Source organism: Trachinotus anak, unplaced genomic scaffold (genome assembly GCF_046630095.1).
Source record: "Trachinotus anak isolate AG129_WGS33_773 ecotype Australia unplaced genomic scaffold, CSIRO_AGI_Tana_v1 ptg000031l, whole genome shotgun sequence".
NCBI classification, from domain to species: domain Eukaryota; kingdom Metazoa; phylum Chordata; class Actinopteri; order Carangiformes; family Carangidae; genus Trachinotus; species Trachinotus anak.
Window position 1 is genome coordinate 6445391 of NW_027273882.1, and position 24005 is coordinate 6469395.

General features: G+C 43.1%; 2 protein-coding genes across 3 annotated transcripts in view; both read left to right on the forward strand.

The window, feature by feature from the left end:
- Positions 1-2554: 2554 nt before the first annotated feature.
- On the forward strand, positions 2555-7358 carry e2f6 (E2F transcription factor 6). The gene is made up of 9 exons (XM_071467444.1): positions 2555-2863; positions 3319-3627; positions 3883-3929; positions 4107-4162; positions 4291-4477; positions 4655-4809; positions 4987-5102; positions 5644-5806; positions 6739-7358. Exons 1-9 carry the CDS (start codon positions 2747-2749, stop codon positions 6762-6764), a joined length of 1176 nt encoding a protein of 391 aa, XP_071323545.1. The 5' UTR covers positions 2555-2746; the 3' UTR covers positions 6765-7358.
- A 141-nt stretch (positions 7359-7499) lies between these two features.
- LOC139612161 (rho guanine nucleotide exchange factor TIAM2) overlaps positions 7500-24005 on the forward strand; it is a 49636-nt gene continuing 33130 nt past the window's right edge. For both annotated transcript variants that reach the window (XM_071467437.1, XM_071467438.1), the window contains exon 1: positions 7500-8436. The gene's annotated coding sequence lies outside the window, so the exon portion shown is untranslated. The remainder of the gene's footprint in view (positions 8437-24005) is intronic.

Consider the following 24005-nt stretch of genomic DNA (forward strand, 5'->3'; position numbering starts at 1 on the left):
TGTGTTTTTAGGTTTTTGTGGCTATAAAACCTTTTTGTATGTTGTATGGACAAATGCCATAATATAGAGGAAACAATGAGACTAAAACTATGGCTATAGTTGCTGCTGCATGGTTAACATGCAGAGGGGACAATTTCCCATAGCCAGCACACCAGCTTCAGACACTGATACTCACAGTTCACCCTCTAATGTAACTAACATCACACCAACAACATATCTTGATGAACCAGAAATTAAGCTGAGTGTCTGTGGGCAAGTAATTTAACATTACTGCTCACACAAATGTGACACCAGTAACTGCTTGCTAACTAACCAGTTGGGGTTAGCTATAACAAACATTAGCAAATTAGACTAAACAATACTGATCTCTTGGCTCTAGCTAATGTTACCCACCTGTTAAGCAGAAATCTCTGTGTCCATTCTCATGCTTTTCAACTCTCTGAGGTCTCTCAGCCATAGTCAGACTGGCCATCGTGAATTCCGGGACAAATCCCAGTTGGCCACTGTTGAGTTTACTGTCCTTTCTTGTTCCAAGTAAACTTGCGCGTGCGTTTGATGAAGTTAATGCAGGAGACGAATTCAGAATTCTTTTCACTAATTTATTAAACAAGCTTTCACAAAATTAAAAGAGGATCGTTACAAAGTTCCGGGTCCAAACTATCTTTCCCTGACAACAACATGCAGCTGTGCCAGTTCATGAAGTCTGACCTCCTAACTTCCCCTTGCCCGGTGTTTTCATTACTGTTACACAAAGAGAATAGAGAATGTAGGTTGAGCTCTTCTTCATTGGCTGTTGCCCGTCCTGCCCTCGCACCTTCGTGGTTATCTGACTCCCTTTGACCTCCTTCACTTGTGCCTGAAACAGAGACAAGAAGACAGACAGAGACACAACACCCCCACATCCCCAGGGCTGTCTCCCCTCTATCAGTTGACCATGCCCTCGCACAACTCTATCCTCGTCTTTGCCTACGCAGTCCGGCCGTGGCATGTCCGCACCGCACCTAGAGAAAAACCCCTTCATGCATCCTTGGCTTCACTATCTGGGGCAGAGGGTCAGAAGTGTAAAGTGCCCTACCACATCAATCAGCTGGTGTATCGTTAAAAACATAGTAAAACATAGTTTTGTTTTTTTTGGTTTTTTTTACCAGTCCTGCCAGTCTCTGTCCCTGCCATCTCTGTGTGGTTGTCATTCAGGGTGTTTGAATCACTGATTGTGCTCTTAATGAACTTTTTGTGTGCACACTGTGTTAAGTCTGATGTTTATTGTTGTTTTCATTTAGTTTAGTCACTTTAGTTGTCATTGTCAACATGATTTCAACAAATGCATTTATGTAATCCAACATCTTTTTACAATTTTAATGTATTTCAGTGCAAAAAATACTACAATGTTATAGTCCTGTGTTTTAGAGGTCTGACATCATTAAAAATAAATGATATAATCCTACATACATTTCTAAACACCACTGGGCTAGAATTTTAACATGGGACTTAAGAGTGAGGTTCTGCTAGAATAACTCCCAAGATTTTTTTTGGGTACCACATGTTGTGCTAGAGATTGCCAGAAGGTAACCAGTCACATAAAAAAGACTTTCTAAAATAACCCCATAACCCATCACCCTGACCACGAGCTCTGAGGGAGCTGATAAAAATCATAATCTAATCTTATTGTAGAGGCCATGCAGGAGGGGCCAGTTCAGTGTTGATAGATGAAATGTAATCCTGAGTGATTTGGGTGAAGACAGTCTTGTTTAAAAAGTTCCAGTCAGTTAAGAGGAGGTAAAATGATCCACAAATGGGATATCTATTGGGATGGGATTTCCCTTTAAACAGATATGAAGCTGATGTTGGCGGGTGAATTTCACATCACTGAAGTGTGGGTGAGGACTATGGATCATAAATGATACACTGCTTATGGTGTTCAGCAGACTGTCTGAAGCATCTGAATCTGGAGAAACCTAAAAAACACATTTATCAACACAGGAGAAACATGAAGTAAGTTGCCAGTGACATGTCAGAAACTTCTTTCCAAACGCACACTCTGGTGACAGACTGCTGGAAGGTTACCTGGTCTTTAGCTCCACCTGATGAAGCCTGATCTCCACTACAACTTGAGTGTTTCACTGCATCGTTTCAGCCTCTGGAGTTCATTACACCAGAACCCACTGTCCTCTGAGTGCCTGTCCTGACCCCAGAGTCTGTACCAAAAACTGAACAGTTTTCTGTTTTCTCTGACTAAATCAGATTAGGTGTTCTAAAACAGTATTTTAAGTAATTTATAACTAATAAAACTTAAGCTATCCAGCACTTGACAAAAAAGTTACAAAAACCTTCACAGGATAAAAAGGGCCCGGACTAGGATCCATGCAGCAGACCTCAAGGTCCAGGGGTCGCTGAGATTTTGAAAACATGAGTTTTACTCGTTTATTTTTATTTCTTTATTTTCCAGCATAAAAACAGGACCTAAGTACTGAATATCCCTCACAGTAATGACATTTTGAAAACTGGACATGTTGTAGACGCGGTGTGAGCAGTAGATGGCGCACACTGCCTCCTCTACTTAACGCTTCCGGTGGTTGTACATCCGGGTCAGGAGCTCTTCTTCTTCCGGTGAGAAAAAGTCCCGTGAAACGCGACATAAGCGGTGGAGGACCTGCTGGTGTCCTGACTCTTGACGGGGATACACGGATCCCGGATGCGTCCTTAGCCCGGGTTCTTGCTAGCCTGAGTTGGAGGAGAGGCGATTAGCATGGTGAAGTGTGTTGTCTCGGGGTGTCCGAACCGCATGGTGACCGTTACCCGGGGGATCTTCAACCGACCACCGAAGCGGTTCTTCAGCTTCCCCAAGGACCCGGCCCGAGTCAAGGTACGGACCGTGAACCTGACCGGAGCCGAGGTACAGCCGCCAGTGTGCGGCGGACTGTCCTGGGGGGCCCGGCTGGTTATCGGTGTGTTTCGGCGTTCAGGAGAGGATGGCCCCCGCAGAAAAGCGGAGGGAAGGGGGTGTGTGCGGCGCTGTAACGGGGCTGGGACGGTTAATCAGACGTGTATTTACAGGCAGGGCAGGGCAGACTCCCGCTTCAAAACAAGTGACCATACAGTGACCTCAGCGTTGTTTACACCTTTTCTCATCTAAGCTAGGTCATGTGTTGTAATATAGCCTCCTGCTGTCTCCTGGTTTAAGTGTTTTGGTCCCAGACTGTGTAAAAACATGGCTGACTTCAGAGAAGGTTTAAAGCCTGGAGGTTGGATTTGGAGAATGGGTTTATGGGGTGTAGTGGAGTCCAGCTGACACACAGTAACGCTGCTGACTTTGTTCAGGTATGGCTGGCAGCGCTGAGGGAGACAGACAAGCAGGATTCAACAGACCAGCATTTAATCTGCGAGGACCACTTCCTGCCAGAGGACATTACCACCAGTGGGGTAAACAGTGATGCCATTCCCATCATGCCCCCTTGCCTGGACGGGCCGCTGAGCCTGATCAGCCCCTGGGGAGCTGAGTCCTCTGAGGAGGAGGAGGAGCAGCAGTGGGCCAACAGAGGCTGTGATGGTGATGACGATGACGCAGATGATGGCGGAGATGATGCCCCTGCTGCACCACAACCTCCTGCACCAGAGCCACCACACCAGGTTTGGAGACTGGTTTTGTAATGTGATGCATGGTTTATGTTACAAAGAGTTCAAAGAGAGGAAGAGAAGACGTCGTCTAAAACAGTTCTGTACTATGCACATGTTGTAAAAATGCTGTGAAATGACCTCTGATGCCTCTGAATTTTATTTCTAATCTCAATGTTATCCATATTTGTTAAAGTGTAACAACTGCAAAGTAAATGTAAACCACAGTGTCTTTTAGTTGTTCTGTTTTTCTCTCTTTCTGAACTCCAGCGTCCAGGTGGAGGTGTAAAGAATCCTCCAGAGGCTGAGAAGCCCAGGTATCAAATGTCTCCTCCTGGTTTTCATATGTTATGTTAAATCTGTAAAACTGACATTTTACAATTTTTTTGTTTAAAATTAAATTTATTTTTAATTAAATTCATTTCGTTATGTTACTCATGTGTTGCGGTGGGACAACTGAAGTAAAAGATATTTTGTTGTCTTTTTCTCTCCAGCGCTGCCCCGTCACCAAGGAAACAGTCAACCCAGTCCAAGAAATTTTCCCGACAGGGTGAGTGTTGCTTTCATTTAAGTCAGATGTCCTCAAACTGTAAGGGAGAAATCTGCAGATTAATTGATGACATTACATTTAGCCTTAGTTTTGATAGTAAATCTGAGAGATGTTCTCATTGTGTGCAGACGTGTCTCTGGGGCTGTTGACTCGGGGTTTCCTGGAGCTGCTGCTGGCGGCACCAGACGGCTCTCTGGACCTCAGGCAGGTCGCCCTGAGCCTGAAGACTTGCAAACGGCGAGTCTATGACATCACCAACGTCCTGGACAGCATCAACCTCATCCAGAAGGAGTCGGCCAATAGGATTAAGTGGATGTGAGTAATGAAAAGTGAGGATGTCTCAGGCTGTTGAGTTATTTGCTCTGCATGTTGATGTAGTTCATTAATTTCCGGATTAGTCCCTGTTTTCCTGTATTGACAGGAACTGTAATGACAACTTTTACATCAGTTAAGCCACTCTCGGATTCTGATACTCTGACTCTCTGACTACAGAGGGAAGAGTCCAATCTCCAACTTCCTGTGGAAGAGCCAGCAGATGTTCCAGAGAGAACTGGACAACCTGAAGCTGGTGGAGGACACATTGGACGGCCTCATCAAAAGCTGCGCCCAGCAGCTCTTCGACATGACCGACGACGTAGAAAACTCTGCATATCCTTTAACACCAGTGCAGCTGACCTGTGCTATAAAATGCTATACAAGTGCAGTCCATTTACCTTTTACCTACTGTGAGTCAGGTGCATCCAAGAGGCCTAAATGTGAATAGAAGCAGTTGTTTTGAATTCGCACATAAAAATGCAGCAGGTTTTCTTTAACCTTTTTGTTTACGTCGGCCTACGTGACTCACGAGGACATCAGTCGACTCAGGAACCTCCAAGATCAGACGGTGATTGTCGTCAAAGCTCCGGAGGAAACCAAACTGGAGATCCCTGCACCCAGAGAGGTAAAGAGACGATCAGACAGAGGGGACCCACACAGGCAGGCTGACTTCAGAAATCCTGGTTTATTTTTCTAAAATCTGGTCTTAAATCCTCTGGGTTAACCTGAGATAAATGACCATGGTTTTCAAAAGCAAAATAAAACGCAATAATACTGCAAGAAAGTCAAACATACTTTTGTATCTAAGTCAGAGTTATCTAAAGTTTATAATTTTAAATGTGATTAGAATTCAGGCTTCAACAATTTGTTGATAGACAGGAAATGAATCACCGACTGTTTTGATAATCGATTACATTTTTGTGCCCCAATTTTTTTTTATGTCAGTGAGGAAGAGCTGGTTTTCGTTGTTTTATATCTTTATAAACTGATTATATTTTGACACTTAATCAACAGAGTAATGAATGAATCAAGAAAACAATCTGCACATTAATGAAGAATGATAGTTATTGTTAGTTGTGGCTCTAAATAGAATTGAGACTTGATTAATATTAAAAGATCTAATTTCCTGAGGATTGAAATCAAAATGTCTGTGTGTGCCAACACAGGACAGCATCCAGGTCAACCTAAAAGCAGGGAAGGGTCCCATCATGGTGGTGACCTGTGAGGTGGGATCAGGAGACGCCATGACCTCTGAACCCGGAGAGGTGAGGAGTGGCTTCTTTCTGACGCTGGAGGAGAGCCAGATCAAAACGACCACACTGCACACAGGTAAAAATGGTTTTCTGGGTTTTGTCCATAATGTCCATCAGTGATTATTGTGCTGCTGATGGACGCTGTGGTGGTGGATGACCCAGTAGCTTGTATTAAAGGTGTTAAACTGTTATTACTTTAAAGAATTAGATTCACTGATATTAAACTGGTCACAGAAGTTTGTCTTGTGTCTCCCTATCACCCAGTCAGCTAAAGAGTCTTTCATTCTTGGTCTCTCTCTCTCTCTCATGGGGTCTGTTCTGGTCCAGCCTCAGGTCTAATTATCCTCCAGTTTATTCACATCAGCTCCCAAAAAGTGATTCATGCAGGTTTATGTTTTGTCAGGTCCATTTTGAGTAGGATCTAGTGGACTAATGATGTAATAAAGACTGTGGTTATAAATGACCTGAAACACAGCCAGTTTTTGTTTTGTTTTGGGTTTGTTTGTTTTTTTTAAGAAAGAGGGACATATTTAGGATTTCTTAACCTCAGAGTTTGTCCTCAGTAAGCATGAATAAGCATGAATAATGCTTACTGAGCATTAATGCCAATAATGCCAAATCCTTATTTTACATGATTTTTATAGTGTCTCTCATGTCTGGTCCTTTAGATTTTAAAACCAGCTGGAAAACATGATGGAAATGTGACTTTTCCGTTTGTTTCATGTGTTAATGTGAGGAAGCTTCCTCAGAGATCTGATGTTTTCATCTCTTTGTTGGAAGTGACAAGTCACATTTAAGTCATATTCTCATCACATCAGCTTTGTTTACCACTCTGGTTGCTTCTATGTGAAAACTGAAAATGTGCAGAAAAACAGGGAACAGGTGGGTGGGTCTGCTCCTGTAGTGGAACGACTCTGATGCACGGATACTGGTGTATCAGGGATGAGCTGGAATTTTATCCTTTTATTTTCATTGTTTTATTTCATGGAGCGCTTGTCACTGTTGCAGAGTCCTGCGGTCCACAGAGCGCATAGCCACCGGCCAACCACCGGGAGGCGCCAGCTGTCCTCAGGCTTCAGACACAAACGTGGAAGAATGAGTCTGGTTAGATCATCTGCAGGTACCGACAGGTGGCACAGGGTGTCTGATAAAACACACAGCAGTTCCTGCACTGGACTGGAGCAGCTCGCATGTGGTTCTGAATGTTGTGAAGAGATTTCAATCAAAACTAATCAGCTGCAACACAAAAACACCGGAATCAACAGTTCAAACCAGTGAAAGGCTAAAAAAGATCACCGTGGAATGTAAAAACATTACATTTATCGGTCATTTTCATTTGTACAAGTGATTAAACTCTGCAGGGTCAAACTGAGAAGAACTGGGTGGCTCTGCAGAGATGTTAAATCATGGATCACAACAGTTTGACTGGGACATTTTTTGAAAGCTGTGCCTCTGCAGTGTTTCTGCAGACTTTGTATTATACTGTACATTATCATCATGTCCTGACTGACGGTCAGTGGAAAATATTTTACTGTTCTCTTTGTGTTTTTGGATATAAAATGTTCTCTTGGTTTGACACACACCTCTGTAAGTAATAAAACATTAACTTGTATAACACTGGGAAACGACTTCCTTGTCAGCTGGCACCCTGAAGGTTGCTGGTTTGCATCCCTGAAGCAGCAGGGCGATAACGTGATAACGTGGTGTGTGCAGAGACTGTCTCATCCCAAAAGGTCCTGGTTTCTAACATATGCTGCTGAAGTGCCTCTGAGCAAGATTTCAGAGTGCCTGTCGGCTTTGGGGTGTGAAGGGTCCAGCTGCAGACCCCCAGGTGAGTCCTGAGCAGAGCTGGATGAAATATACACATCCTGTACTTCCAATCCAGAATCCAAGTGTAATCAGGGAAAAGTATTTTAAAATGACCCCTGTGACTCCAAGATTATTGTATATTATCATAATTTTACATTAACAACTATTACATATAAGACTTCAACTATTGATTGTTTTAATTATGGATTACTCTCCTGATTATTTCTCCTTCCTGTTCATGGTCATACCCAGGTGCAGCAGGCAGGGGGCAGCAGTGGGCTGTAGGCCTCTGTTTCCAAAGGCTTGAATTAAAGCTTTTGTTTGAGCGGAGCAAACCTACAAAGCAGTAACAGTACTACTTATAAAATGATTTATTAATAAAATAAACATAAAAAACAAGTGAATTAAGTAAGAACTTTTCATTACACTTCTGTGCAAAATGTAGAAATAAATGTTTGAACCTTCAAATGAAGAAAAATTATGTTGATTTGCTTATAAAACAGGTTTTTAACTATTCTACAATTTCAAAATGTCTAAAGAGAATTACCCAGCTGAGCATCATATAAACTTACCATAAGTAAAATGTGAAATTTTCCCAAGGTTTTTAAACAAGTGGTGTGCAAGTATGAAGTAGCACAAAAATAAAATGGTACACTGTTCTTCAGTAAATGTACTTTGACTCCAGCGCTGCCTCGCTGTGTCACTGAGGTGTGGTTTGGTGAAACATCCTCCTCCTGCTGGTCCTGGTCCAGCTGACGGACCCCGCCCTCCTGCTGTCAGGACGGAAACATGAGACTCACACAGATTTAACTCAACAAGTGAGCACCGCAGAGGGAAATACAACTCCTCCATCGTTTGAGAACAAACAAGGCTTTTTTTTTTTCTTACATCTTTTAGGTGAGTGTGATGTGATTTTCACTCTGTTGCTTGTTGGAAAGTTAATGAAATTGTTTCTCGGGAGTGTGTTTATCCAGGGAGTTGTGGCAGTTTGTGGTCTCTGTAATGTTTCTCTGGTATCAGTATAATTCTCCTGTAGAGACCTGTAGTGTATGTGTAGTACTCACAGTTATAATGAAGTTATAATTTATTGTATTTTAATGGCAAACTCTCCTGTCCTTGTCATCTTGCAGTTGGTCTATAACCTGTGATAGTCTTCCTCATAGAGGATGAGTAGAGCTTCTATCATGTGAGCACAGAGTGTTCACACCATACACCAGAGCCTGCGGCATCTATTCACTCATTTTGGAGACATTCCTGTTGAAAACAAAGGCGCGTTGCTTTGTTTCTGTCCGTCAGCAGCCGTGTGTTGGCAGACTGAAGCTGATTACATAACAGGAACTCAGAGATGACATGTTCTCCGTCAGCCTCCAGATGCAGCTGCTGTTCTGAATGAACACGCTCATAAACGTAATGTTTTCTGCTTAGGTTTGTGGACATGTGAGGACACTGTGGGTCCTCACCTCAGGTCACATGATGATTAACATAAAGAGAAACAATGAGGGAGCAAGACTCTGCTGGATGATGTTGGGCTGTTTTGTGGCAAAACCTCAAAACTATTGCTGGAGCCTTGGTACTAAGACAGAATTTGGACTGAAACAAAAAGAGAGGCTGCTTTATTTTGACATGTCGAAACAGAGCCAGGGCCGGCCCTAGGGAGAATCATCATTCATGATCAGTATTGTTTCTTCTGTTCTTTGTGGCTGTAATGAAAACTGCAGCCACTGGTTTAGCAGCGCTTATAACTGTTCTTCTTTTTTTTTTTCTTGGTGTAGCCACAGACTCATTTACGTTGTTTGTGTACATTCCACGTCCTCCACAGTGTTGCTTCACTTGATGTTTCCCTGAATTTCACAGCAAGAATCTGAGCAGCTGTGTCTCTATTAGGGGAAGCCCTGTTAAATAATCCCCAGCAGGCCCCTGGTGTGTGTGTGTGTGTGTGTGTGTGTGGCAGACACATTAAAAGCTAAGTGGTGACCTGCAGAGCCCCACAATACCTCCAGGGACGTGAGTTCAAGACCTGAAATCCCAACACACGTGGGTTTCATTGTTTGTGGTGTCATACAGTGGCCAAAAGTATGTGGACACATGAACATTCACTTCATACTGCATTTACATAAAATATCAGTCTATGCTGTTATAGTATAAGGGGCCCAAAGTACTGAAAAACAGACCAAAAGATGTGTAAAGAGGCGTCCACAGACTTTTGGTACCTATATATAATGATACCTGGGAGTCAGTCGTCACAAGGCACAACGAGGCTGTGTTTAAATCCTCCTCCATGTTGTATTTAGTTTCACTTGTCAGTTCACTGCTACAGGAGCCTAAAACATCAAAGCTGTTGTTATGGTTGCTTGCAGTTAAATACAATCAGAAACCAGGACTCGCTGTGGTGTATTTAAGAATGTAAAATAGGTCAAAAAGTAAACAAATCCCAAAGTTATGCTTATGTCTATGCCCTCCTGACCATTCTCACCTCCTCTGCTTCACGACGTGGTTTGACCTGGTTGTTTGTGTTGTAAGACGAGCGGCTCAGGTGACGATGTGGTGGCGTGGCGGTGGGGAAACGCCCCAGCAGGTCGAACACTGCTCGTCTGTGTCCAAAAAACCGCACAGAGGTGTGTTTGCTTTTTGCTGGAAGCTGTGCGGTCCAGCAGGCCCACAGTCATGTTATTGTTGTAACACACTCAGGTGTTTTGACAGCATTTAACTCCAGGATAAATAAATATTCAAGGAAAACCTGAGGCCAGACTGATGTTTCTCTGTGAGCCCTCAGCTTTGATTCTAATGTCTTCGCATCAGAACGGTCAAGAGCTCCAAAACTAAACAGACCGATGTCCTTGTTAAGAACATAAAATAATGTTGAAGGACCATTCTGCAGGTTTTGCGTGTACTGGTACTGGATACAGTCTCCTTTCCTGCTGAACATTAGTTTGAGCCTTAGGTTTCATTTATTTCCATAATTATCAACACGCAGAGACTTGAAACTTGCTGCAGATTCCACACTGAAACTTGCCCCGAGGAAACATTAGGAACAGATTGTTGCTGAATGTTTGTGCAGTGACTTGTCAAGTATTGACTTTTACAGGTCAACTACAGCACTGGTCAAAATTTAAAATATATAACAAAGCATTTCTCTTAAGAGCACTCAGACTTGCTTGTTCTATGCTGTGCTGACAAAAGGCTTTTGTAAGTCATGGAAGATAATATAGAGATAAATGAGTCAAACTCAAGACTCCTCCCCAGGAGACCAGGGTTCAACTCAACTGTGTGAAATTCAAAAGTTGACATTTAAAGTTTTCAGTCTTAGTCTGGTTAGATTTAGGCAGCTAAACTACTTGGTTAGGTTTAGGAGAGTGTAAAACCCAAGTGTAAATGGCCACATTGGCTATCCACCCCAGGTGCGAATAGCACTGTTGGCTATAATCACCTCAGTGCAAGCAGCCCTATTGGCTATCCATCCTTAGTGCAAATAGATTTGTTGACTAGGCACGCATGTGCAGATAGCATGGTTGGCTACCGACAACGGGGCGCTTGTCTCTTATATGCTGTTTACACCCTGGGGTGCAAATAGCATTGTTGGCAATGGACACCTGGGTGCAAATAGCATCTGCCAAAATAAAATAATGCTTCAACTGAACTGGTCATAACTGATGAAGGTTTTCGAGAAAACTTTGCTTTGTTTTGATGAGTCACAAGCTAAAGCAGCTGGGAACCACAGCCAGAAGCATCTGGAAACAATAATCCAACAACTACAGCAGTGCCACACAACGCTAAGGCAACACTGAGATGAAGGATACGTGAATATAACTGAGCATAGACTCTGCTGCACGTGTTGATTTGAGTTGATTCTCACAGAAATGAAATGAAACCAACGTCTGCCTGGAAAGAAGGAAATCGATCTGAACATTGATGGAGGATTTAGTTAAACACAACCAATAAAACTGCATTGTTTCCCTGTGGAGACTTCAATGATCAATAACAGAAACACTCCAGCGATCAGCGTGACATGTGTTAGACCAGCGATCATCTCTGATCTCTTTGTTCACTCCCATCAACAATAGAAACTTGTTATCTGCGAGCGTGACGCTCTGTCGGTCGAGTGTTCAGTCCTGGCTCTCCATATGTCACCTCACAGTCAAACGGCACATCAGTGAATACTGAGTGGACTCATTAGTCTCTGCTGTGTGTTAATGAGAGTCAGTTTACACGCTGCATCAGCTCTGTGTCGGGACCAGAAGCAGAAGGAGTGATTGTCTTTCCATTGCCAACTAAACCTCCGGCTTTTGTTGACTTGTGTTTCTTCTCTTGGAGTCGTGTTTACTGAGTTTATACTTAAATTACTGACAAATGTGGTTTTTACGATTTCGTGAAAGTAGAAACTTTCTGTAAACAGAGTTGTGACTAATGCTGATATTTATAGTAATTATAGAGCCTGTGTTGACCTTTTCTTGTTCCTTGCCCTGATAACCAGACTGTCTTCATTCTTCATTCTTCAGCCTGATGTGGTGTTTGTTTAGCTATTTTCTAATTGGGGTATGGTTATATTGCTCCAACATCACAGGAAAATGACGTCCCTGTTCTTTAAATTATTCAGCAGGTCACTGTCAGGAAAACACAGGTCGTTTTTAGTGTTTACTAAAAACGACCTGTTAGTACTGTATTTTCTGATGTTGCCAGCAGTGCTACAACTAATTAATCTGTGAATAATCTGTAATAATCACAATTATTTTCTCAATGAAAATGCTAAATAAAGTCCATTACAATTTCCCAAAGTCTAAAATCTGCAAATTGTTCATCTCACCAACAGTTCAAAGATGTTTAGAATATAAAGCAGAGAAACTCACATTGGTTAAACTGCAACTGGAATATGATATTTTTTTTTTTTTTTTTTTGCTTAAAAGAATTGTTGCAGATCAAATTTCTGTCAATTTCACCAATTAGCAATAATTTCAGCTCCAGTGGATGGTCTCCAGAGATCATTGATGAACATACAACGTGTTTTTGTGACATTCAGAATCCTCAAACACCATCATGCAGATATAAAAATACAGGATTTCTTACCCATTTCTCTTTTCTTTGAGCTAAAGATGGCAGCTAGCTATGGTCACTTCTTACTGATCTGCCTTTTGATAAATCTGCTTTGGTTTTGTCAAACAAAAACCGGGATTCTTTACTTCAGAGGAAAACGGTGACTGGATGAGACACCTGACAGAACCTCAACCACCAAGATTCATTAAAACTCATTCAGCTGCTTCTCCCTGCAGCTGAAAACACACACACACACACACACACACACACACACATACACACACACACACACACTGTGGAGGTGAAACCAGCGGTTTGTTTTTCCTCGTCACAGTGGGCAGCATCGAGCAGCAGCAGCAGTAGAAGAAGAAGTGGCTCTATGTTCAGGTGGAATGTGCGGTGGATTTTCTACCTAATTTCCCCTGATGTTGTGCGAGGCCACCGCTCTCTACGCGATGCAAACGGGCGATAGGCCCTTGTCACTCCCTCTGTAAGTCATCCAGCTCTGAGAAAACCTCTGATCCAACAACAGAGGCTTTGTTTGTGGCACGAGGGCGAGCTGATGGGATCTGATTCAGCAGAGCAGAACTCAATTACAGCGCAAAGTGAAGCAGCTTGTGGCTAATAAAACTAACTGGATCACATTTTCACCATTACAGTTTTATTATCGCCCTGCTACAGGCAGGAGGTTAAAGTGGTTCTTTTTACACTTAAATTCACAAGATTGCAATGAGCCTCAGATTATAACTCAGCGACATCATACTGTATGAGGACATCCAGCTGTGAGGAGGTCAAAAGTCAGAGCCAAAGAACCTTGATTCCCATTAAAATGAAGTGAACAAAAGTTTGAACCCAATGCAATAAAATGGTTTTACACTGCTCCACTGCATGCAGTAATGTGTGAATAAAACACGGCAGTGAAGAAGAAAATCTCCAGCCAATAAGAATGGATGTAAATTTTCTTCTTCTGCATTGTACAGATTTTCTGCTTTTCGCTCCTCACTATATCTCAGTCATCTGAATCTCATTGGGTTTTGGGCTGTTGGTTCGACAAAACAAGATATTTAATTTTATTTACTGATTAATGAAGAAAATGATTTGCAGTAGTGTGTTATGAAAATAACGGTTATGTGTGCGTTGTGTGTGAAGCTGCAGCAATCAGCTCTTGGTGGTTGTCAGTCGTCGTCGTTTGACTCTGCAGCCTCCCTTCAGACTCACGTGCAGGTGAATTAAAGCCTCTTTGAGCTCACCATGCTCAATGTCAACACAGGAAGTGGATGGTGCTGTCGACCAGCATACCTCAACCTGAATTTAACAAGGCCAACACTGTTCTTGGCAAAACCCAGTTTCTGCTTTTTTTTTCCCCCACTTTGTGGTTTGGACGGGGTTGTTGTGGACACAGCTGAGCCTCAGACAGCAGAAAGACCGTGAGGTTAATTTCAAAGTGGACTCCAAACACCTCAGATTTCTGTCAAGTGAAGATGAAATTTAAAGTGTGTACTTTTATGAAGCAGGTTTGTCGCAGAGAAAAATGACAAGAGAAGCGGTTTTGAGTTTGTAATTCTGCAATTTTCTCCAGACGAGCATCTAAATAATAGAGCAATCTCTCTGTGAAGAAATAAAGGCATTAGAATCCACTAAACACAAACACACACTCATTCATTCTGCTTTGATTACTCAGAGGATGGAGGAAACTACAAGAGCTCATGATAATGAGGTTTATTTGGTGCCTGCAGCTGTAATTTCAGGAGTCATCTGTCTGCACCACCGGACTGAAAGGCTTGGGTTTGCATGTTGGGGGGGGGCAAGGGGGCATTTTGCAGACAGTGGTGGAAAAAGCTCAACGTGACCATGAAATGTTGAGGAAACCACAGAGGCCGTTATGGTGCCGTTATTTGATGACAGCGGGTGTAAATCATGAGGTGCAGAATCGTCTAACATAGATGTCATTCCCTGGATATTTGGCTGCATGTCCGACCTGAAATGTCGTTTTCAAAAAAAACACAAGTAGGTGTTCGCAATGTCTCTTCTTCCTCCAGTTTCTCAGCTGTGAAATGATGTGTGGTGTGAGCCACAACTTACATCAAAAAAAAAGAAAATCGTGCTCTTTGTCAGAGTCACAATTCAGTCAAATCTGAACACACATGATGATTCAGCGTGACTTACACTTTCCACGAACATCTTCATCTCTAATGTGCAGCTCAAATCAATGTCCATGAACCCACTTCAAATCATAGAAAAAAACTGCTGCAGAACTTTAAGTTCTTTTTAGTGTCACAGTAATCCAGTGACAGTTGTCTGTACATTCATGGGTACACTGCAAACAGGAGCTGATCACAGCAGATTCAGTTACTTTTAATGAAGACTATTTCCCCAAATGAAAAGAAAAAGGAAAAAAAAGTAATGTCAGTTATAAAATCCATTCATAAAATTATAAGGAGCGGTGGGGGGGTCCAGTTGCTCCCATTTTGTCTGAGGGGGGTACGCAGTGTCAGACTTTAAAACCCCAGGCCTAAAACAACACTGTAATTTGAGAGTTAAACTGGATGTGCCATTGGTGTTGTGCTGTGTATTGGCTCAGTGCCGCTGTCACTGAGTTACGTCATCCCGCTGTTCTCAGAGCAGCTTCCAAACCCACGAACAACCAACCAGGATCAGTGTTTCCTTCAGCAGCTGCTTCCAATTATTCGCATAATACTCTCTCTCTCTTCCCACATTGTAATAAACCCCCTCACTCGCCCTCGCTGTCCAGAGTCACACAAGTGAACTTGGCATGTTCTCGTTATTGTGTGAGGGAAAGTCACTTCATTATTAGCCAGTATTTTGTTTTAATTTTCACAGAAATGTGAGCCTTAAGAAATCTGTTGCAACCTTTTTCTTACTGTGTTTATATTGGATTAAATCAAAAGAATTTTGACACTATCAACTTTAACATTTCGGACATTTTTCACCTCATGTCTTCATCATTGCATTTCTGTTTATGGAAGCGTTACTCCAACAAGGTGAAAAGGTCATTTTTTAATTTTGTTGTGACCTCAGGGGCAGTTTTTTTTTTTTTTACCTGTTGTAATTTTTCATAAAAAGGCTCATATGGAGCCTCCTCAAACTCTCCCCCTCCTAAAGTGGATTTGCTGAGATTGGAAAACATATATCCAGTTATCCTGTTTCCCATATCCTGGGCACATCTTTCCACCCCCCCTCCACCCTGTCTGTACTTCCATCCATCCCTCCAGCTTTGATTCTTCAGGGAAAATCACTCCTGATATGTTGGTTTTTATTTCCATTGCTTTAGTGCAGCATGCCGTCGGCGAGCTGGCTCTGATTGGGGAGTTTTTCCATTGTTGCTCATTGGGTTTTGGACTCAGTTTGGTTTAGTAACGGTACACTGGAGGCTGACTGGTGAAGCTCCCAAACGTATCTGGCTCTGGTTCACCAGTCAACACTGCAGTGGAAAAAACCAAAAGATGCCGACACTGAGCTGCAGGCACCAGCACTGCAGTGTGTTCTAATTGTTAGTGTGGTCTGAGTTTTCACAATAAATATTAGAATGGCAGAATTTTTTAAAGACAGAAGCTCTTGTTCCTCTTTCCTGTACTCAACCAGAGATATGAGGAAGCCTATAAAGGTACAATGTGCAGCCAGCCTCAAGCGGTAATTTGAAGAACTGTAGTTTTTAGCACTTTCATGTTGGCTTCATTTTTCAGTTCAGAGGTTGCCACTCTGTCCTGGGCTGAATCTGTGTCGCAGTCTGACCATTGCTCTGTCCATCAAGTGAATGTCTGCCCGAGGTTCACTCTTGTTTTACCTCGGTTTATAACAGTGTCTGGCATCAGGGCTCTTTTTCTTTTGCCGGGTAGAGTTTCCACAGTTATTGCGGTTGCTCCCCTATCCTCCATTTTTGCCACAGCTACTGAAAGCTACCTGGAAAACAAAAGCACTATCCTCTTTCTGTGTTGGTTGTGCAGTTGCAGAAGCACTTCCATAAATCAAGCCCTTGTTTTTCCCAGGAGAGTTTGTGCCTGGTGGCAAACAGAGTTGCATAGTGAAAGCGAAGCTGAAAGGGAATCAATCTAAATGAAGATTGTGCCATTATTCTACAGCCATGATGACACTGTATAATCAGCATTTTCTTCATGATGATAAGTTAAAGAAAAGAACTTGTCTGTTGCCACTTGGAGTACCTCTCTGGATTGGATGCACCATTGGTTGGCAGGTAAAATCAGGCCTCTGTCCAACACATCAGAGAGAAATTAGGTTCGGATGTTGACATGTTGTTCTTTGTGTTATGGGACTATAATGTCAGAGTTTCAGATATCAACCAATCTCAATATATGTTGGAAGAGAACTTATGTGATGTGCCTCGATTTGCCTCAGAACACGCGGGAGCATTTAGATTAAAAGTTTTCAGTGCACGAAGGGGAAGTTTCATGGGAAGTTTACAACCTCAACACTGTTTGTTTCACTGAAGATTCAACCAGAGAAACCATCTGATGTTTGGAGCCTTTAGTCTGGTTTCTGACATGTGTGATATTCCCTTCATATTTCCCTCATTGCTCAGTTTATTCCATCCTTTCTGGACGGCAGTCTCTCCTCCTCTCCGAGTTTCCTCAGGTTTCTCCTGGCGTGGCCCTCTTCTTGTTCCTGACTCCAGTCGTCATTGTTGTCCAGCCTCAGTTTCTCCAGCTGTTGTGTAATAAATAGAGAGAGAGAGCGTTTGTCTCGTGCGCCCTGTGGTTTCAAGTGACTCTCGCCCTCTTGGTGTTCTCCGGTTCAGAGCAGCTCTTATATAAGACGGCCGAGTAGAGTTTTTGTATTTGAAACAGCCAAACAGTGCATGCTTAGACAAGCAGCGCTAATTCTGTGTAAAGGAAAGGAAATCATTCTAAAAACTGATGGGCACTTTGGAAAAAGACTAATTTTGTGGAAAGTGAAAGGTGTGATTTTTACAGATGATAGCTGAAACAGGCGTGACTTTGTTCCAGCTGTGTTCGTCACATTTGGAAACATTTTTTTTGTTTGTTTCCTGTTGGGGAATAAAAAGCGTTGAGGTCGTTGTGTCAGGACAGTGACAGCAGGACAGGAAGTGTGTGGCGGGATGTTTGACCTGTTGGAGGTGTTTGCATCAAATGTAGCTCAGAGGAAACCAGCATGTCCTGTGTGTGTGAGTGTGTTTGTGTTGTTGACGTCATGCTGTTTACAACCAGGGTGGGAAATTCCTGCCCCAGCAGCCAGATGTTGCTGCAGTTTGTCTCCAGGACGGTTTGGCTGGAAGCCAACAGTCCTGACGTGAACTGAACATCCAGTCGGCTGTTTTAAAATAAGAAAATAAATAAATAAAATAACCTATAGGAGGTACAGTAGGTATCAACCATTCTTATCATTATGAAAGTATTTTAGCCATACTTTCTTCTTCTTCCCTGTATTTTGTAGTTTTGATGCCGATCCAGTGAAGTACAGTGATTTAACTGAACACTGCAGCCATATGAACAGAGCTAGGTAATGTTCCCATGTGTAAACAGTGTCTGAAAGCTCTGGCAGTCATCTTTAAAATTCTAAGATGTTTGGTCAAAAATTTCACATGTGATTTTGTTGGTTTGTGTTGTGATGGTTGTGTGGTTTTCACTGTCTCCTCACAATGAGGGAAACCTGGATTTGAATCCTCTTTGTGTGGAGTTTCCCATGTCTGGTGAATTTCCTTCAGTTCACTCCCAAAGTCCAAAGACGAGACGACTCTTAGCCTTTCACACCTGCTTGGCTCAGTTCAAACTAATTCTGGTTTGTTTGCTGCTTCTGTTCGGTTCATGTGGACTCGTGTGGAAACTGTCGGTTGAACTAACCTGTTTGAAAACCGACTGCTGAGGGTTGTTTGTGGTGTGAAAGCAAAAAGGATACAGGAAAGTAGTGGTCTAAAATAAGTAGATCAGAAGTAAAATGAACTGCAGTAACTACAGTAACAGCGTGATACAACAAGCCTCTTTTTGTCCTGTTTCCTGTCCGTTATCTCCCTCACATCTGCCCCCCTCCCAGCTTTCTACGTTCAGTTCACTCCTGTTTATGTGTTGGCTTCTTTACCATGGGTCAAACACTGAGGCAGCAGTGGACTGTTGCTGACTCACCAAAACACAGTTACAGAAAAAAACTAAAGGTGTGGCTGGAAATCTCAGAGAAATCCAAATGCAGCAGTAACTCTGCAGACGACAGAGAGGAGGAGCAGAGTCCAGTACAAACACCTGTCAGGTTTTCAAGACATTTCATAACTGAAATAATCAGTCAACGCCATGACCGAGTACGTCCACCTTCAAACTGCAGTTAACCAATGACAGACAGCCAGGGATTCATACGTCATACCTTAGGAACCAATCCTGTCAACCTGTGGGGACGGGGCTAAATAAACCTGAATCCTTGTCAGTACTGAGAGCCAGAGTTTGCATTAGAACAACCACCAACACTGTGTCAGCCACTGCCAGTTACAAGCTAACAAACAACATACACAAATAAAAGATGCTAACTATGCTAATCATTCTTAAAGGTGTGCAAGTCGCCAATTTTGATGCACAACAAACAAAAACTGGAGTCGGGGTCTGACTGAGGCTCAAACATGTGGCTGAGTCTCTCTGTCTCTCTCTGTTTCCTCCTCTGACATCTCTATACCCGCTGATCTTTCACCCGTGAGAGACACTTCAGTTGGCCCTGTGTGTGTGTGTTGTGTCGCATGTGTGTGTTAGCCCTGTGGTGGATCGGTCACCTGTCCGCTCGTACTCCACCTCTCACCCAGTGTTTAAAACAGGGATCTTTGGCCAAACACCTGTCATTCAGTCGGGTCAGACCTCTCAGTCTCTGGACTAAAGCGTCGGCTCAGCAGAATTCCTGCACCGGTTTGTGTGCGTCAGCCAGTCTTTGGTCTCCGTCGGTATCAGAGGTGTTTTCTCAGCTTCAGTCCGGCTGCTCTGTCAGATCAGGATCACTTCCACGACTGTGCCCACAAAACACTCTGAAAACACAATGGTCAACAGCCGCAGCTGTGCAGTTTGTGTTTGAAATGCTTTGTTCACCTCAGCGACTTCACTGTAAAAGCTTTCACATTCCTCTGAGGCTCAGCGGCTGCAAGCTCTGCCCCTCGAGGACTGAACCAGGCTGGTACAGAGGTTTTCAGGTCTTAGAAACGCTTTCAGGACTCTGAGCTTGTTTACAGCTGATCTTTAATCACGTTTTCAGGACAACAGAGGAAACATTGTTCTCATTGAAATGGCTAAAGTCATTTGAACAGTACCGATGAGGAGACACAGGGAAGGTACACAAAGAGTTGTTTTCCAGTTGGCAGACCTTTCTCAAGACACAGTGTCTGCACGTAGAGTAAAGGTTAGGCTTTTTTTTTTTTAAGCTGTTTTACGTCACAGCCCGAGTGAAACAATGTGAGAGGCAGAGTTTGGGTGTGAACCACATTGTCAGACCTTTTGTACAAACCAAGCTCTTTTTTTCTGGATGGGCACTTTGCAGCCTCTGCATACAAAAACTTCTTATTTTCTCCTGGAAGTAGAGAACGTGTATCCCACAACCGAGTGTCACCGTGTGTATTTAGATGCAGATCAAGACGCAGATTTAAAACCTTTTGTCTGTTATTACGGTAACACATGCAGTCTGTTTGCAGTTTGTTTGAGCTCCTTCGGGATCTGTTTACTCTGTGGTTGGACTCTGTTGACACCGGGCTAACCGCTGTTTGTGTGTGTGTGTGTGTGTGTGCATGTGTGTGTGTGTGGCCTGGTCAAACTGCTGTCTGAGTCAGACACATTAAAAATGAATGAAACACGGTTCAGCTCGTTGAAGCAGCAGGTAAACACGGCCATCAGCAGTGACTCTGATCTGTGGTTGCAGCTCTCCAGGCTGCTCTCAGGCGATGGGGAGGTTTGTTTCCATCACATCTCGGCCTCTTGGCTCAGAGTTCTGCTGCCAACACATGGCTCCTTTTACCCAGCAAGGTTTCTGGGACCAACGTCATTATTCTGTTTGTCGCTCGTCTCCTCGCAGTCTGCTCCTTTGAGTTTTATCTCAGAGGAAAATAGCATATGTTGGTTTAATGGAAGCTTTTTGCCCGAATCACCCGTGCAGGACCATCTGTGTGTTTAATGTTGTTGTTGGTTTTACAGTGGGAGGCCACAGAGGGAATTAAACTCTTACCTCTGGCAGGACTTCTGTAGGTTTTGACTCATTTAGCTGCAGAGAAACACTGCAGACCACAAGCTACGCTGCAGGACGAGTCCTTTTACCCCTCTTCACTTCACTGTCTTTGTCTTCTGTGGGGTCATTTTCCTTGAGCTCCGTCCTTGAAAAATCTTCACCAGCATTTTTCTAACAGCAAAATATTCAACTTAATTGAAAGAAAATGATCGCGCTGAGAGGAGTCAATGCAAATCTGCACAATGCTTTCGTTCAAATGCCTGAAAGCTACATTAAAAGATGAGAAAGACCTCGAGCAAATCAGCACTGTCCAGGATAAATCTGTCTGTTATCACCCAGCAGTTAAAGAAACCACATAACCCTTTACAAGATGTTTTAAGAAATGATTTTAGTGTAACCTGGTTGTTGTAGTGTAGGTAAACACACAGTCCACTCTGAAGACCAGATCTGCACTCCACTCTCTGACAGTGAATCATGTGTTTTGATGGATGTTCTGGGGGCCAGAGGGCCCCACAGCAGCATCTGGAGACTGAATGAAGGGACCGACTCCAGGCACTCGTCTCTGCTTTGTCTGGGTCTCTCTTCAGGACAAAGGAGGAGGAAGAAAAGTGTGATTAGCGTGCACACACACACACACACACACACACACACACACACACACACACACACTTCACTCCACAGTCCCGGAGAAGCTCACACTTGTCTAGTTTGATTCAGCTTTCAGAGCAGTGACTAAAAAGTTGTTATGGTTTGGATCATTTACCAGTGGTTCCCCCAGAGAGGGGGTCCACTGGTCCCTGATGGGCCCCAGAGAGTCCCCACAATATGGTTTGAAAGCCTTGCGTTGGTTCAAGTACATCTCTGAGTTTCTTTGTTATTATTCAGGGTCCCAACAGAAATTACAGACATGAATAATGAGTTTGAGAAAAAAAAAATGTTCATTAAGTTTTGTTTACAGACACTACAGTTTTGAACAGTAGGTCCTTGCCATCATTCGCTAAATAAGATGTGGACGCTGGAGATGGAGAAACAATCCTGTAACCGCATTAACACAGTTTCATCGTTTTCATCAAGTAGTGAAGTATTTTTCATTGCACAGTTTCATTTTTGTTGCACAAGAAGAAGCAGAAACTAAAGTATTTCAACCTGCTTAGTTCGTTTAAAGTTTAAAGTCTTATTCTTACTTCATTTTTGTTTTGACAGTATTTTGGGATCCAGAGTCAAAAACTTGTTGCTTGTGTCAAAAAAGAAAAAATATACATCATTACGGCTGAAATGGCCAATTAATCAATTAGAAAGTTGATCACCAACTATTTTGATAATTAATTCATTGTTTAAGTCAGTTATATGTTGTTTTTGGACAAAACATTCAGCTTGTAGACACCTGTAATAAATTGATTATTGCCAGTAAAAAAAAAGCTTTTGCTTTTGTCTGAACATTAATGTAGCACTGATCCTCCCCCATCACGTCCAACCCCCATCATCATCCTCATGTCTCCCAGCAGGCCGTTCAGCTGCTTGAGCGATTGATTGTCTCCGCTCTAATCGAGGGTAAATTAAATGAAGTGTTTTACTGGTGTCGGGCAGGCTGACAGACTCGGGCCGCGCTGCAGAGCTAAACAGAGACTAATCAGATTTGATCCCGGGTCAAATGTAGTTTGGTGTAAGCGACAGAAGGTTATCTGCAGGTCCTAAGTAAACTGTCTGTAAATCAGAGTTAGTCCACAGTCTGTCAGGCCTGGTTCCCCCTCCTGGATCTCAGTCACACTGTCCATGTAACATTTCTAGTCATACATGTGAGGGTACATGTACAGGAGGGTACAGAGCCACATTTAATTCCATTAGTGTCCCAGCATGGTTAAATGATGCATTCGTGCATGAGATGCCTGATCTCTGACCTCTTATTCACGTCCAGTGGAGCTAACGGTTCCCCTCTGCTTTCAGCTTTTGCACTAATTAGACCAACTAGGACCTGGACGTGTCTCTGACTCTGGGGGAAAATAACTAACAAGGATTTTGCATAAATGTTGGAAAGCTTCTTTAATTCACTGAGGAGCACCCGGCCTTGTAGTGAATCTTTCCTCTTAAATCGGTTGATTTTTCTCTGGGATTTGGTTGATGAATCCTGCTGTGACTGACCCCAGAGACAATCATCACATCCAGGAGCAAAGTGTCTGTAAATGTTCTTCACTTTTCTTCTGGATGTTTGAGGCTCTCCAGAGGAGGAAGCAGCTGCAGAGGCCACACCAAACCCAACACTTGGCCCCACCTGAGTGTGGGGACCCCACCCGTCTGCCCACAGTGCCAGGACAAGGACCCCAGTCAGCCAGGACAGGAAACAGACCCCTACCCACCCCCGTCGCCCCCTGGCCCAGGCACACTTCCTCTGATGGAGAGAAAGTGGCTGCTGGCTCCAGCCCACCCCGGCCCTCCTCCTTATCGAAGCTCCTGCTTTGTGTGTTCCCATGGGGAGGCGGAGCGCTCACTTTGCTACTTGGCGTCTCCCTGCAAAAACACAGTCCGACCCCCCTCCCTCATTGTGCTGCACAATTAATCCCAAAGAAAAAGAACAAGAAGGGAAACTGAGTGCACTGAAGAATTTGAGCTGAGTCTGCAAATCGAGTCGCATGTCTGCAAGAAAAATGTTGCAGAACAAGAATCTGCCACGCATAGATTTAACTTCTCTAACAGAGCTGCTTTTTGTCACTGCTGAAAGATTCTAACAGTCAAGGCTTTTGGAGTCCATGTTGATTTTCTCTTTTTTTCAAATTCAAATATAAAAACAAAAAATACATGCAAACATTACAACTTCTTCCACCAAAGCACCATTCTTTCATTTGAGGCTGCTCCACAAATCAGGACCTGAATTTCTAACAAAACCCAAAGTGGACTTCACATTTTCAGTTTGGGTTGCTGTGGATGTTTAAAGTGTAAAAAGGATGAATCTTAATTTTCATGACCCTGCAGCATTTCCTCTAGCATGTGCATGTACGTGTACATAAGAAAAAATGTCAAACCACATGCACCAGACTTCAGTGAAAAAAATTCATAGTAAATTACTTGGATCTGCCCCAAAATTTAATGGATTCTTTCCCTGGCCCATAATTCGCCCCTCCGCCAAGTTTGGAGCAAATCTGTCAGTAGTTTTTGTGTAATTCTGCTGACAAACAAACAAACAAACAAACAAACAACAGACATGGATGAAAACATAACCTCCTTAACAGAGGTAAAAAAAAAAATTGCATGGAAGTTCATTATCATAT

What these genes read in the sequence shown, in the direction of transcription:
- e2f6 (XM_071467444.1), top strand. Translation starts at nt 2,747, where the DNA reads ATGGTGAAGTGTGTTGTCTCGGGGTGTCCGAACCGCATGGTGACCGTT. An exon ending in CACCAGAGCCACCACACCAG is followed by an intron (nt 3,628 to 3,882) that starts GTTTGGAGACTG and finishes TCTGAACTCCAG; the next exon opens with CGTCCAGGTGGAGGTGTAAA. An exon ending in CCAGAGGCTGAGAAGCCCAG is followed by an intron (nt 3,930 to 4,106) that starts GTATCAAATGTC and finishes TTTTCTCTCCAG; the next exon opens with CGCTGCCCCGTCACCAAGGA.